The sequence below is a fragment of the Pteronotus mesoamericanus genome, unplaced genomic scaffold (genome assembly GCF_021234165.1).
Source record: "Pteronotus mesoamericanus isolate MK-2021 breed Mesoamerican mustached bat unplaced genomic scaffold, CSHL_Meso_final contig_1018, whole genome shotgun sequence".
In the NCBI taxonomy this organism is placed as follows: Eukaryota; Metazoa; Chordata; class Mammalia; order Chiroptera; family Mormoopidae; genus Pteronotus; species Pteronotus mesoamericanus.
In genome coordinates this window covers 4,720,704-4,735,910 of record NW_026555002.1, presented here as the reverse complement: position 1 = coordinate 4,735,910, position 15,207 = coordinate 4,720,704, and the positions used below count along the sequence as shown (strand labels likewise).

The window sequence follows — 15,207 nt, the reverse complement described above, 5'->3', positions numbered from 1 at the left end:
TCGTTCTGTTAGTGGTGCTGTGTGTGCGTGCATGGACATCAGAGGGAAGGAGTCACTTTTTTATCATGTTTTGTTCAAACTAAAATAAAACAAAGCATGGTTATTAGTTTATTGATTGATTCCAGGAATTACATTTTAATTCGCTTGACTTTTTCTCTAAAAAGGAATTAGATATAAATAGCTTCTAATTAAATAAAACATAATTGAAGCTAGGAATTAAAATAGGCATTTTTTTACTACACGTACCAGGAATTGTGTAAAAATGTATCCAGTATTCTCATTCTGTGTCATTTTCCTGTTTTGTTTTTCTTTATAGCACTTATCACCCTCTGACATATTTCTACACCTTTTTTATTTATTGTCTGTCTCCTCTTCATTGAAATGTAAAGTCCCTGGAAACAGTGTGTTCACTGCTAGAATCTGAAGTCAGACCTGGCACATAGTAGGCTTTCAGTAAATATTTGTCAGATGAATGATGGAGGGAATATCATTAAAGGATTTGATGGTGAGCAAGTTGGACATGGTCTCTGCCCTCATTGAGTTTTATTTTTTAGATGTTTTCATTTCTTTTGGGTCAGAAATTCTTACATGAGAATGAATGTTCACTTCTATTAGAAATGTCATTGGGTATATAAAACGCAGTTTATAGAAATTGGCTTTTGTATACGTGGATGTTTTATCAAATGTTTCCCCCTCAGGTCTTTAGTAGACATCTATGTCAGGCCTCGTAAGTTCTATGTAAATTAGATTCTTTTTCCCCTCTCCAGATTATTCTAAACTTAATATCTAGGAGCAAATGTTCTTTGAGACACAGCATCTGACAAGTTAATTCAATGAAAAATTTTTATTACTCATACTAAACAAGTCTGCTTTGTTTCTAAGATAGTTTGTATAATCTTCACATTAATACCTATCTGAAGTTTGATGCTTTGATTATTTTTGTTTCTTAAAAACCTGAATCATCTGTTATATCTTTGATGTCATACCACGTACCTCAAAGGCCAAGTTAGTGTCTTTTAACTTGTAAGTCGGGAATTTGGTTGTATTTTTATCATGACTACATAAAGAATATTAACTATATGAGTAATGTTTGAAAAACTTACTCCCCTGCACACGTCATTACATTTTTTAATAAAGTGGGGAGAAAGAAAACACTTAGCTGGTATGTGTAATATCTGTTAATAGCTCTGATTTTTAAAAGCAAATAAATACAGTCATGAACCACATAGCGATGTTTGGGTCCCATAAGGTTATAATGTCCCTGGCCAGTGGCTCCATTGTCCCTTATACCAAAAGGTTACAGGTTGGATTCCTGGTCAGGACACATACCTAGGTTGTGGGTTTGATGCCCTGTCAGGGCGCACATAGGAGGCAACTGATCAACACTTCTCTCTTCACATTGATGTCTGCCTCCCTCTTTCTTTCCCCCCACTCCCCATCTCCTCTCTCTCTGAAATCAATAAACAAGTCCTTGAGTGAGGTTTTTTTTTTTTTAAGGTTTTAATGGAGCTGAAAAATTCTTATCACCTAGCAATGTTGTAACCATGGTAACATTGATTAGTGCACCACCACATTTTCATGTGTTTGTGGTGATGCTGGTGTAAACAAACCTACTGCACTGCCAGTCATATAAAAGCATACACATACAATAGCGGGCTGTACCACCTAGTTTTATATAAATGCACTCTGATGTTCCAACAATGACAAAATCACCTGACTATCCATTTCTTAGAACATATCCCAGCATTAAGCGGCACGTGACTGTAAATCCACATTGTTAATGTTCTACAGGGAGTTACTGTAAGTTATATGGGGCGAAAGAGTTCTTGGTCAAATACCGTTGACAAATGTTAGGAAAAACAAGTTCCAGGGGTTTCTTTAATGAGGCTTCCTGAAGCTTTTGTACATTCTAGAGCCTTTGATATACTATATACATTTGAATCTACAAGAGGAGGTAATATATAATATGCAGGAATTCCCACTTATTTGGTCAAGAAATCCTTTTTTCATAGTACTGATCCCATTTGAAGTATATGATGATGTTGGGGAACTCCCATTACATGTGGTCTTGTCAAGTGTAACTGTGAAATCAATTCTAGTACTATTTGATTTAATTTTTTTACTATTCTAGCAAGTAAAATATTGGGGGGGTATCTTTGTTCTTGTTTGTTTCTATTTAGTTTTTTAAATTTGGTCTTACAAAATTATCGAGGACATTACCATACCCTAGTATTTGAAGTAAGTTGGAAACTTAATACAGGTTTTGGAGTCTTACTGACCTGAATTTACTGCTTATGTGACTTTGGGAAAATTACTTAACCCTTCTAACACACAGCTTTTTTTGTTCACAAAGATTGTTTTCTGTTAGTATTGTTTTGTTGATATTTTTAGGATTAAGAGGATTATATAGGATAACATATAAAATACCACTCTGCCTGGAAAATAATAGATGCTTATCAAACTAATCTTATTTTCTCTTACTTTTTTTTTTTTACCTTTTTCACCTCAAGACAGTACTGCTCATGTTCTACAAGTTTTTCACATCATCAATTATATTGAAATTTAAAGCATACTCAGTTCTAAACTATGGCATCCAGTTAGTCTTAAATTAACTTGTTATTACAATGTCAGATGAAAATGTTGACTTAGAATGACAGTATATAATTTGAAAAATCCAGCTATATCAACTTTCTTTAAGGGTTTGCTGTTCTGTTTTTTTAATTCTTTCAGGAAGCAATTAATCTGCTAGAACCAATGACAAATGACCCTGTGAACTATGTGAGGCAAGGAGCTCTCATAGCTTCAGCTCTCATCATGATCCAGCAGACGGAAATCACTTGTCCAAAGGTGAGCGAGCAAACAGATCTCTAGAATAGAGATGGCTCAGGCTTTTCTTTAGTAACTTACCTTTTAAGTGCATTTTTTACAGATTTATGGTCACTTTGTTGATTCTACTGTATAACCATACTTGAAAAATTAGAACTCATGGGTGGATGAAATCATAAAAAACTAACTTTAATTTCTGCCTCCTACTGTCATTTTAAAATTTATTCAGTGAGATAGCTTGTTCCTTGACACAGAGTGTAAACTCAGGCGGCCCGTGACTTTTCTGACCCATCTTTCAGTCTCGGTTTACAAAGGACTATGTCCAGATTCTCTGTTAGAATGTCAGTGCCCTCTTGGGTGGTCTCTTGAGCAGGGTTTCAAATGGCTCCAGCACATTTTTCTGTTCCTCTTGACCAAAATATGTCCCAAGAAACACTCCTACATATTTTGCCCTTCTTGCTGGCAGCAGTATAATAGGCTGTTAGTACAGCTTTGCCTGCACCCCCCTTTGTCTCTCTCCCTCTCTGCCTCCCCTTCTCCCTTCCCCCTCGCTTCTTCCTTTCACCCGTCTTTTCTCTGTCTGCTGGTGCCTCAGGCGATAGCTGTGCCCCTTACTGTCAGTGCACAGTGGCCACTGAGCATATTAAGCTCTCCAGGTGGTCCCTCTGAAGCTTGTTTTGTTGAGAAATGGAAAATGCATATATCTTATTTATGTGTACTAAAAATCACCGTGTTTGATATATATTATGTAAATGCGATAGCTTGTGCAGTAATCTTAAATCTTTTCATTCTTAACTTAAAATTAGAGCAATTAACAGCCTTGTATTAAGTCTGTATTGACAACAAGTGCAGGGGGAAACATTGGCATACCATCTTGTGCCCCATCAAGCAGAAGTACAGCATCTTCCATTTCAGCAAAGTGTATTGATTTGGTGCAGGGTGGGTAGAAGAAAAAATTTCCAGAACTCATAGATTATTCATTCTCATTTTCTAGAACTTTATTTAATAGATTTCAGTTTCTAAGCAGTTGCTATCATTTTTGTTTCCTTTTATTCAGTGCTTCTTTTTCTTTGTCAAAATCATTTCTAAGATTTCCAAAAGCCATACTATTGCAAAGATAGAATCAGTCTTCTCATCTTGTTTTAATTATCGTCTTCTAGAACATAAACATTTTTCAGACACCTCATGTTTTTCTAGTTTCTGTTTTAAATATATCAGTTAGACTATGAGTAGCTTTTGCATTTTTTAGTTTTGCTTTTGATCTCCTGATCGTAATGTCATTAAAGAAGGAAGTGTAGGCCATGGAATATATCTTCCCTAATAATAATATATAGGTATTTATTCACTGTGACCTCACATGTCAGTTTCACATTGTTTGTTTTGTGAACAAGTTAGTGTTTTACCATCTTCCTGAGTCTGCTCTAGGATTTCATTGATTTTACAGTCATAAGCCCTGCACCAATAATGGCAGTGTCTTTGGAATAGGGAAAGGGTAGGGTAGACCATGTAGGTTGAAAAAACATTCAACCATTTATTCTAATAAAGAAATAAAACTTTTTTATATTTAGAAAAATAAAAAAGCAGTTTAAATAATTAGTATTTTTTAGTAATTCTATAAAATATTGTTGAACCAAGTCTTAGCTGATGTGAATGAATACATGGGGCACACTTCCATCTTCAGATTGTATCGGAATCTTAGGTATTAAGAATGATGAAGTACAGTTAAAGCAGGTAGGCCTTGCCACTAATGTAAACTTGGTGGGGAAAGTCAAGCATGTACCCCCACAGACTACAAAAGGACCACCATATGTTAGTATAAAAATCAAATGTTCTTTCAGGAAGCACTATCCCTTAGAGTGACATTGTGCTCAGATCATGAATTCCTAAAGTTCCATTTCATTGTTTTCTGCTACTAAGCACGTGATAAAGAGTTTTGTGGACTATAATTTCTATCCTCTCTCTTTTATCTGATAATTGCTAATAAGAGAACATTCTTTTGTGGTGGTATGAACATTTTGCTGAGAAGAAAAAGCTGTTAACAAGCTTGAAATGAAGTTCTGAAGGCTACAGAGTCCTAATTACAAGGTTGTGAACCAGTCCATGAAATAAAATGGAAACACCTCAAAATCAAAGATCAAGTCTTAATTTCATCAAAACTATTGCCCCATCCTCAAAAGAATCAAAACAGGACATTTCTCAGATGTTTTGGGAGATGTACAATGGAAATTTCCAAAGAGAAGGTTTTTATGTACTCAAGACACAGATCACACATCCTTTTGCAGAATGCCGTCTTAACTCTTGGCTCTACACATTGTGGTCTTAGCTTGAGTAACTCCGGTACAACTTTGCTTGTCCACTGCCAGTTTTTTTCTTGCTCACTCTCACACACATAGACCCAGCAACCATGTGTACACCCCTAGGTGACTAAACACTCAATTGAGAAAGCTTTTAGACCAGAGGCTCAGAACCATTTAACTGGAATAATATCCTTTGGACATTAACTAGAATAGGTCGTTGGAGCTATTTTCTGTCAAGAACCCTATTCTACTCTTGATGAAGGATCTGTCTTTTGTTTTTCTCTTTAAGTGAAATGTGCCTTTAGTAGTTATTTGAACAAGTGTGTAGTATCATCTATAGAATCAGATAAAAATACCAGTGTAAGAGTAGAGCTGATGTTCCTCCTGACCCGCTGTCTTCTGCCCTGAGGTCGCCACAGGAAAACTTCTTTCACCACTGACCAGGTTCCCTTTTTTGAAGTTGGATTATTTGGTCAAGCTTGATGAGCTTTTTGAGATTCTAAAATAAATTCCAGTATGAGTAGATTAGGCTTTTATTGAGCTATCAAGGTATCCTAGAAATATTTCTTTAGAGAATGTGTGAACTTATTTTCAGTTTTCACATATTTATTGAGGGCCACAGAGGAAGGGGCCTCCCACCAGTCAGTGGAGGTGTTCACAGTCTCTTCAGCCCACTTCAGGCATGGACCCGGGGGTCCTGAGGTGTGGCTGCGCCCCACTGGCCATGTCCCCATCACCTCGGACAGCCACTGGGTAGTTGTAGGGTGTGGCCTGGTTAATCGTGGCGGCACACTCCGTGGTAGGGGCTGAAGGCCGACAGAGTCACTGCGAGGCCCCCAGTGGTGAAGGACACCACCAGCACCAGCTCCTTGGCCCGGGTGTCCCTGAGGGAGGCAGCCGATCTCCTGCCTTCTTGGTCTCTGCGGCCAATGTGTGGGCTTTCATAAGATGAAAATATGAGCGTGAAATTTTGCTGTCATATGGTGATATTTTATAGCATACCACATCTGTAAGTAATACCATACTATTGCCCGTAAGAGAGGGACTTGGATTCTAATAGTGTCAGTAGTAATATAAAGAAAGGGCTATAGGTATATACTACTAATAAAACTGAGAAGGGAGCTAAAAACATTATTTGGGCTATTGATAATAGGGAAATCATGAAAGCATAGACAGAAATATTGAAAAATAAAGAATTTTCATTTTAGGGGTGTTGACAACATTTGAGATGATAGCAAATCCATTGGACATGAGTGTAGCAAAAGATTCAGAACTGAAGAAAGCAATTTGGAAACTAGACACAAAGAAATTTTACAAGTGCAGCCCTGGCTGGTGTGGCTCAGTGGATTGACTGCCAGTCTGCAAACCAAAAGGTCACCAGTTCGATTCCCAGTCAGGGCCTATGCCTGGGTTGTGGGCCAGATCCCCAATTGGGGGTATGCGGGAGGTGACTGATCGGTGTATCACACATCAACATTTCTCTCCCTTCCTTCCCCTCTCTCTAAAAGTAAATAAATAAAAAAGTCAAATAAGCAGAGACCTTTAAAAAAAAGTGTAACTGCATAGCTCTTTATTGACAATTCCAAAATCCAAAAGCTCTGAAAATTAAAAGATTTGCTTATTTTTTAAGTATTCACTTGGCTGTAAAGCCTGACCCAATACAAATTAATTTATTCCATTTAGTGTTTGGCATTCAAGAATTTTGTTGCTTCAGAAATATTAATTTGTTTGATTATGAGATATTGCCTTCACACTCCACTGTGAGTGTTGAGTAAAATATAGTGTACTCACCATGTTAGCTTTCTGAATTCCGGATTTCAAAATTCATGTGGCCTCAAGGATTTTATGGAAGGAATGAGACCTGAAGCTCAAGTCATAAGAGCAGATGTAATAGAAAAAAAGGAGCGGGGGAAAAACTTGAAAGTTGATCCCTCATGTGAAGCTACAGTTCTATATTCAGGAAAACAGGAAAAAATAGAAAAGAGGAACCCTGGCTGGTGTGGCTCCGAGGGTTGGATACCGGCCTGTGAACTGAAAGGTCACCGGTTCGACTCCCAGTCTGGGCACACCCCTGGTTGTGAGCCAGGTCCCCTACTGGGGGCGGTGCAGGAGGCAGCCGATCAATGTTTCTCTCACACATCAATGTTTCTCTTCCTCTCTTTGTCCCTCCCATCCCCTCTCTCTAAAAATAAATAAATAAAATCTTGTTTAAAATATAGAAAAGAGGAGACATAGCCAGGTGACAAGTGCCAGCAGAAATGACTCCAAGAAACTTGACTCCCTTCTCCCCATCGTTTCTTTTCTCTCTACGTCCAAGAGTGTATTTCTTTTGCCAACAGCATAAGGTATAGATTTAGAAACAGGATGAATATTTAAAATGCATGAATTTGGAGAAGGTAGATTTTAGATAATCATGCAGCAGAATGCATGGTTCATAAAGTTGCCTAAAATTTGCCTCTTCTGTGAGATGATTATTATAATATAAAATGGGAAATTAATATGATTTTCTCCTGCAAATTCAACTTTGTTTTATGTGAGGGGCATACTATTTATAACAATGAAATTGACTCAGAAAATCATGATCCTAGCCATGACTGCAGTGAGTTGTTGTGATGGCGAGGAAGCCATCATTTCACCTATTTTACTTACATTTTCACATTTGTAAAACAGGAAGTATACCAGGTAATCTCGAAGTTCACTTCCAAATTTAAGAAACTATTATAACCTACAAAAATAATTCTTTATGAAGAATCATGAGAATTAAGTTACTGCTACATAAGTAATAAAATGTGAAGAAAAATTTTAAATGATTAAAATTAGCTTTTTAAAGTAGCATACTTAATATGAATTAGATAGGCCCGTTATGTATTTTTTTTTTTAAGATTTTATTTATTTTTAGAGAGAGGAAAGGAGAGAGAAAGAGGGAGAGAAACATCCATGTGTGATTGCCTCTCGTGCGCCCCCTATGGGACCTGGCCCACAACCCAGACGTGTGCCCTGACTAGGAATCGAACCGGTAACCCTTTGGTTCACATGTTAGCGCTCAATCCTCTGAGCCAAACTAGCCAGGGCTGCTTTTCATTTCTTAATCCATCTTTCTGTTTTACTGGGTGTTTTACTGTTGTTTTGGGTGCAATTTTATATTTAAAGTCTTCCTTATACTGTACATACAATGCTTTGTCCACTATTCCTTTTTGTAAGTTCTTGAAATACTTTATAAACTTTTACAACATAAAATTTCCATCCTATATAAGGAAATGTAAGTGTTCATCTAAAATAAGTTCAGAATCAAAGGAATTTGACCAGTTGAACCAGAATAAAAGCATCAAAATTTAGGATTTTTAAAACTAGGAGGGAATTTTGTGATGATCTAATCAGGTTGGGTTTTACAGTTAGAAAAAGTAAGACCTAGAGAAGTGAGTAGCTTACTAATGCTTATATGCTAGATAGTGGCAGTTAGTTCATCGTTTTTCCATCACATTCTGTTGCTGCCTATGAATAAAAATGAGAACCACATTTAAAGAATATAATTTTGTTAGCATTTAGGTTGCAGAGATAATGGGAGGACTGGTAGGATACTGCCTCTATATAGTAAGACAGCTATGCTTATTGAACTATGAAATACCTTGTATACATTACATTTTACACACGTGCACGCACGTGGTCTGTCCAGAAAAAAGTCCCACCATTGTTAATATAACGAAAATGGTTTGTGTGGTGATATCGATGTATCCTGGCAGCCTAGAAGAAACCATATACATGAACAATGACAACTTCACTGTACTAGTCAGTGGGTGCAGTAGATGCCCTTGAGTGAGCATGTGTACTGTGTGACCGTCACATTCAAAATGACTGAGCCAGGAGAGCAACAGATCTGCATCTAGTGCTGCATTAAGCTTGAACATTCCTTCGTGGACAGTTCGTGGAAACTGTTCAGGTGACTCAGAAGGCCACAACTATGGGCAACTGGTGACTGGCAACTTCATCATGACAGCACACCTGCTCGTGTATCACTTCTTGTGCAGAGTTGTGGCAAAATATTAAGTCATCCAGGTGATTTAGACCTGTTAGAGCCCAGATTTGGTGCCCTGCGACCTCTGGTTTCCCCAAAGCTAAAATGGCCTTTGGAAGGGAGGAGATTTCAGACTGCCAGTGAGACTCAGGAAAATACAACAGGGCAGCTGATAGCGGTTGGGAGAACTGTGTGAGGTCCCAAGGTGCTCTCCTTTGACGGGGACTGAGGCATCCTTGTCCTATGTACACTGTTTCTTGTATCTTGTATCTTCTTCAGTATCTCTATTTTCCGTAGTACGTGGCTGGATACTTTCCGGAGAGGCCTCATATAAATACATGTTTTAGAAAATGCAGAAAAGAATAAAGAAGCAAACAAAAATTACCAGTAATCCCATCCTAAATGAGTCAGCACATGCTTGATTTGAATGTGTTCCTTTTCATTAAGAGTAATGTGACATGTCCTCAAAAATTAATGTGTACACATAATACATTTTTACTCTATCTGTGAACACACTTAATCCAAAACGTACTTCACACAACTTCACTCAAGTGTAGTTTACTTTAGGGTAGACCTGTAGGACCATGCTATTAAAAAGTCTGTGAGGTTGATGGTAAACAGAATAGCTGTAATTCACAGTGCAATGAAAGCCTTACTGTTCCCTTGAGCTGTTTAAGCCTGCTCACTAACAGCGATGCCACATGAAGTTGTATTCAGCATTCCTCTGAGCCTGCGTCATTTGCTGTGGAATGAGGGTTGAAGACCAAACTGCTGCTCCAACACCAGAAGAGTCCTAACACCGTGATTTCAACCTTGGAACTGTGTTGCTTTCAAATATGGTCCATAGCCCTCTCTTTGTTGTGAAATTCAGAACTCAAGTTTCATTGCCACTTGAGCAACCTATTTGCTCTGCTCTAAAATGACATAGCAAATGAATAGAGTTAGTCTGTAATTCTTTTTCTTATTCCTTCAGGTGAATCAGTTCAGACAACTGTATTCCAAAGTCATCAACGATAAACATGATGATGTCATGGCCAAGTTTGGCGCTATTCTGGCCCAGGGAATACTGGATGCAGGTAAATGTTTTTAAGTGTTAACTGTATGATGTGGTTAAAATGGAGTCTGGGGAAAATTATTCCTGGAGAAAACCTGGTGCCTGCAGTTTATAGAACTAATTTAGTAGAGTGCCTGCTGTGAGCGTTGGAACCCCAGTGCCGTCCAGTGCTGGCTGTGTAACCTTGAGAAGTCACGTCCTCTCTCCGTGTCTGCTCTCTTGTCAGGTCTGCCTCGTAGTGTTGTGAGAATTAAAAATACATGTAAAGCAATTAGAACAGTGCCTTTCACTTAGTAAAGTAGTCAGTCAGTATTGGCTGGGTTTGTTGTTTTTTTTTTTAATTCTTAGTATATATCAGTTTTAAACAAGTTGATATTGAAAACTTTAAGATACATGTAATATTTGCCTAATAAATGCATAGCACACTATGCCATCAGGCTCCAGAATTCACACTTCACTGCTACAGAATAGACTTGGGGTTCATTTGACATATTCCTTAACTGTCATTATTGGTGACAGCTCATTAGGGCATAAGAGACTGAGCACACCTATTTCATTGTACAAGTATGTGGTTCCATTTCTTATTGTACCTTAGCCATGTGAAATATAATTTTTTAATTAATCTTTGCTAATCTGAGATGAAGAATAGTATCTCAAGGTTTTCATAGTAGTTCTATTATCAGATAAACATTTCCTCAAGTTTATTAGCCATCTGTATGTCTTTTCATAAAAACATTGTCAGCCATATTTATGCCAGTCATTCTTTTCTTGATCAACTAGAAGTGTGTGTGTGTATCATTTTTAGTGAAGGAGATCGGGAAAATATCTTTTTGCTAAGTTTTTTTTTGTTTGTTTTATTAAATCTTTTCAGGTTTTCTACTTGCTGAATGTTTTTTAACCATATTCATTGTCCTTGTTTTATAATTTTGATTATCTCCCTTAAAAGACTTATTAATTACTCTCTAATTGGTTTATTTTATCTTTTTCTTGATTAGATTTGCTAGAGATTTCTATTTTACATACCGATGGCTACTCTTGTTACTCTACATTCTTTATTTTTGCTTAAACCTTTTATTTGCTTTTTCTTTTTAACTTTTTGAGGCAAATATTCTTCTCTTTTAATCCATAACTGGAGTTTTTTTTTGTTTTAATTTTCCAAGAAGTTGAGAGTTTTCTGCTTAAATTTTAGTGTTAAGTACAACTTGTTTTTCTCTTTTTTAATTTAAAAAGTTTCATGCTGCTAAATTTAAATAAGGAAAATATATTTCATAGATGCTTTAGACAGAGGTAAACCATTTCAGCTTTCGATGAAATTAATTCTCTCCCATGAATAAACAACACAGACATCCAAATGCCATTATTTCTCCCTGCTCGTTCTTCATCACCGTCCAGTATTTTTTTATATTATGCTTTCATGGTTTATAACATTTACATTCTCTTGTGAAGTCATAGTTCTCACAGTTTAGTCCTAGTTTTATATTTAAATAGATTCAGTACTCACCATTTTTAATTGCTGCTGCTTTTTGCTATGTACCTGTACAAAGAGTTCACACCTACATGACTGTATTTTATCAGTCCCTAGTTTACGTTTGCCTTCGCTCTCTGTGGGTTTTGACAAATGCGTAATGACACGTATCCACCAGTACAGCGTTGTACAGAATAATTTCACTGCCCTAAAAATTCTGTGTGCTCCACCTTTCCATCCCTTCCCCCGCTCCCTCCCCGCAGTCCCCCGGCAACCGCCATCATTTTACTATCTGTATAGCTTTAATTTCCCTTTTCTAAGATGTTATATAATTAGAATCATACAGCATGTAGCCTTTTCAGATTGGCTACTTTTGATAATCAGTTTTTAAGTAAAATTTAGGGGTAACATTTAACTATTCCACAACCTTTTTTTCCTTCTAGCTGCCACTTTTTGAAGTTTGCGGTTTTAGACTACAGCTTTATACTTGTTCATGTAGTAAACAACAGTGTTTGCTGATTTTTACTATATTAAAGTTTTTGTTAGAATTGGGGGAAGAGAATTCCATGTATTAGCTGTATTCTGCTATCTTTACTGGAAATCCTCTCTCTTTCCCCTCCTTTCAGCCCCTCTCCTGCCACTTTTTTGTGTCTGTTTGATTTGTCTTGAACCAGTCAAGTATGATGCTTCCGCTCTATTTGTCTTTTTATTTATAATAGTTTTTACCTTTGGTGTTTCAGTGTTTAATACATAAAAGTCTGTACGGTTGTGTTCACTGTTATGAGCGTAAAATTATTCTCTTATCCCTTTGTCCTTTGTTACTACCCTTCCCTCCCCTCCCCTCCGCTACGAAGCAGCGCTACAGCTGCGTGAGAAAAATGTGCGCCCTGCAGTCTGTCTCTTGGAAGTTAGTGGTAACAAAGCCTGGACAGGACAACCGCAAAGGAGTGAGTGAAGTTATTAGAACTCACTCAGTGATTTGGTCTCTTCAGGGAGAAAACAAAATTAAGGTTTACGAATGAAGTTTCTAGAACTGTGTAAACATTATCAATAGTGTAAACTTTCCCTTTTATAGTAAATCTCACACTATTAGAACAAGAAGCTAGTTTAGTTTCTAAGTCTGAAGAAAAGGAAATTTAGCTTCAAAAGTCAGATCAAGTATCACATTCTCTACGAAGCCTTTCCTCCCTCTCCTCCTCTCCCACGCAGGCATCACCATGGGTTAGGTCCCGTGCGCGGCGCCCTGTTCCCAGCAGTGCCCGCGTTTATCATGTCTTCCCTGATACTTTCAGGCCTTGTTTCAATGATCCCAGTTCAGGCTCTCTCTCCAGACTGGAGGCTCCTTGGGAGTTTTTTTTTTTTTTCTTTCAGTATTTTGTTCAAAATTCTCAGGATATAGTAAGCATTTGGTGAATTTGGGGGTTAGAGTCGGGAAGAGTGCAGCAGACAGTAAGTGTATATAAATCATTCCTGTTGGAAAACAAAATTAAAGTTTACCTGATTATTTTTCCAGTAAAATCTTAAATATCTGTGGTGGAGCATTAAGAAAATCTAGATAATTTGGTTAGAGGAGAGACCTCCAACTCTTATAAAAACTTCAAATGCTTTCTGGTTTAGCGAAGTCAGTACTCACTTTCTGACTCCAAGCAAAACGCGAAGGCATCTGTGAGACACTGGGATTAGGAGAAGTAAAATGTGAGCCACGGGGACCCAGAACTGGAATTCAAATTAGGTGACTGGGCACACACAAATCCCTTTCTAAAAAAAATACACACATATTTATTTACTTACTTACTTATTTACTTATTTTTAGAGAGTGGGGAAGGGAGGAAGAAATAAAGGGAGAAAAATATCAATTGGGGACCTGGCCTGCAACCCAGCATTATGCCCTGACCAGGAATTGAACCAGTGACCTTTCAGTTCCCAGGTGGGCAATGAGCTTTACCAGCCAGGGTGACAAGTCCCATTTTTAGAGGCTGTATTATATGAACTAAAGTATTTGTGTCTCAGCGTTCTGGGGTTCAGCACTAACAATGCTACCATGTAGACCAGAGGCTACAACATAGCTGCCCATGGGCCAGATCTGACTTAAACACATTTTGTTTTGTCTGCCTAGCAGAGTTTGCAAAATTTTGGATAAAATCCAGATTCAAATCTATTTTTAAAAACAATTACCTGGCGACCCTAGATTTATACCCCTAGTAACATGGCCTCTTTAAATAGGAGTTGAACTTTCCAGTTTGCTTCCATCCTTACTGCTTCCAGCGCAGGTTTTCTCATTTGTTTACCTGACTGGTTCCTAAAGGCATTCCAGTTTGCAACCCCTAATAGCTTCCTAGTATCTCAGTGTTACAAAAGCCCAGTGAAGATCCAGCTGTCTAACTGATGCTTGGATCTTAGCTCTTGTTCACTAGCTTTCAAACTTTCTTTGTACTCCTTCAAGGGATAATCTAGAGCACATGGCTATAGGTAGCTCAACAGGTCAGGTTCCAAGCCACATGCCCTCTCTACAGACCAAACTTCAGATTAACTAGAATTAGCTCTGATTTCTTTTTTTTAAGGTATTGTGCTTTCTCAAAAAAAATTTTTTTTTCCATTGAATCAGGAAATGGAGATTAAAAATTTCTTTGATTAGTGGTAGTGTTGTAGTTCCAGTACTCAAGTTCAAACCTGCATTTTGCCAATGGAGAAAAAGACTTTTAGAGAGAAAGTGGGCCCTGGCTGGGTAGCTCAGTTGGTTAGAGCATTGTCCTGATACGCCAAGGTTTTGGGTTTGATCCTAGGTCAGGGCACATACAAGAAACCACCAATGAATACATAAATAAAAAAGTGAAACAACAAAGCGATGTTTCTTACTCTCTCTCTCTCTCTCTCTCTCTCTCCTCTCTTCCTCCCATTTTCTTTCCTCCCCCCTTTCCTTTCTCTCTCTCTAAAATCAACAAATAAAAAATAATAATAGAGGGAAAGTGATTTGTCCAGTGTCACAAAGCTAGTTAGTATTGGAGCTCTCTGCATTTAGACATGACTAAAGCAGGAAAAGTAAAGCTAAGCAAACAGTATCTACCTCTCGCCTCTTTGCTATTGCTTGCAAATATGATGTGTGTTAAAATTTTATTTTTAAAATTTTTAAAAACTTTTAGTTAATTGGTTTTAAAGAGAGAGGAAGAGAGAAAAACATTGACTTGTTGTCCCACCCATTTATGCATTCATTGGTTACTTCCTGTATGGGCCCCAGCTGGAGACCGGATCCACAGCCATGGCGTAATCAGGACAATGCTCCAACTGAGCCACCTGGCCAGGGTCTTTACTTTGTATTAGTACATTAATAGCCAATGTATAATAAAGATTAGTATTTAATTTAGCATATACAGTTTCGATGCCTTCAAGCTTAGTTTTTGAAAAATGCCTACCTTATAGAAAGATCTAGATTTACCCTGAATCCAGTTGAGATACAGCACTTCTAGTTTTGGAGACCCTGTATAGCTCAATGGCTAACTAGTTCCAGCAACTCTGTGTTAGACTTTATGAACTGTACTCTTCAAATAATCACCGA

At 37.6% G+C, this 15,207-nt stretch overlaps 1 protein-coding gene across 1 annotated transcript in view; it reads left to right on the top strand.

The window, feature by feature from the left end:
• Window positions 1–15,207, top strand: part of PSMD1 (proteasome 26S subunit, non-ATPase 1) — an 89,442-nt gene that overhangs the window by 61,237 nt on the left and 12,998 nt on the right. Inside the window, exons 18-19 of the mRNA XM_054571627.1 lie at window positions 2,731–2,847; window positions 10,109–10,211. Coding sequence (XP_054427602.1) covers window positions 2,731–2,847; window positions 10,109–10,211 — 220 coding nt within the window. The remainder of the gene's footprint in view (window positions 1–2,730; window positions 2,848–10,108; window positions 10,212–15,207) is intronic.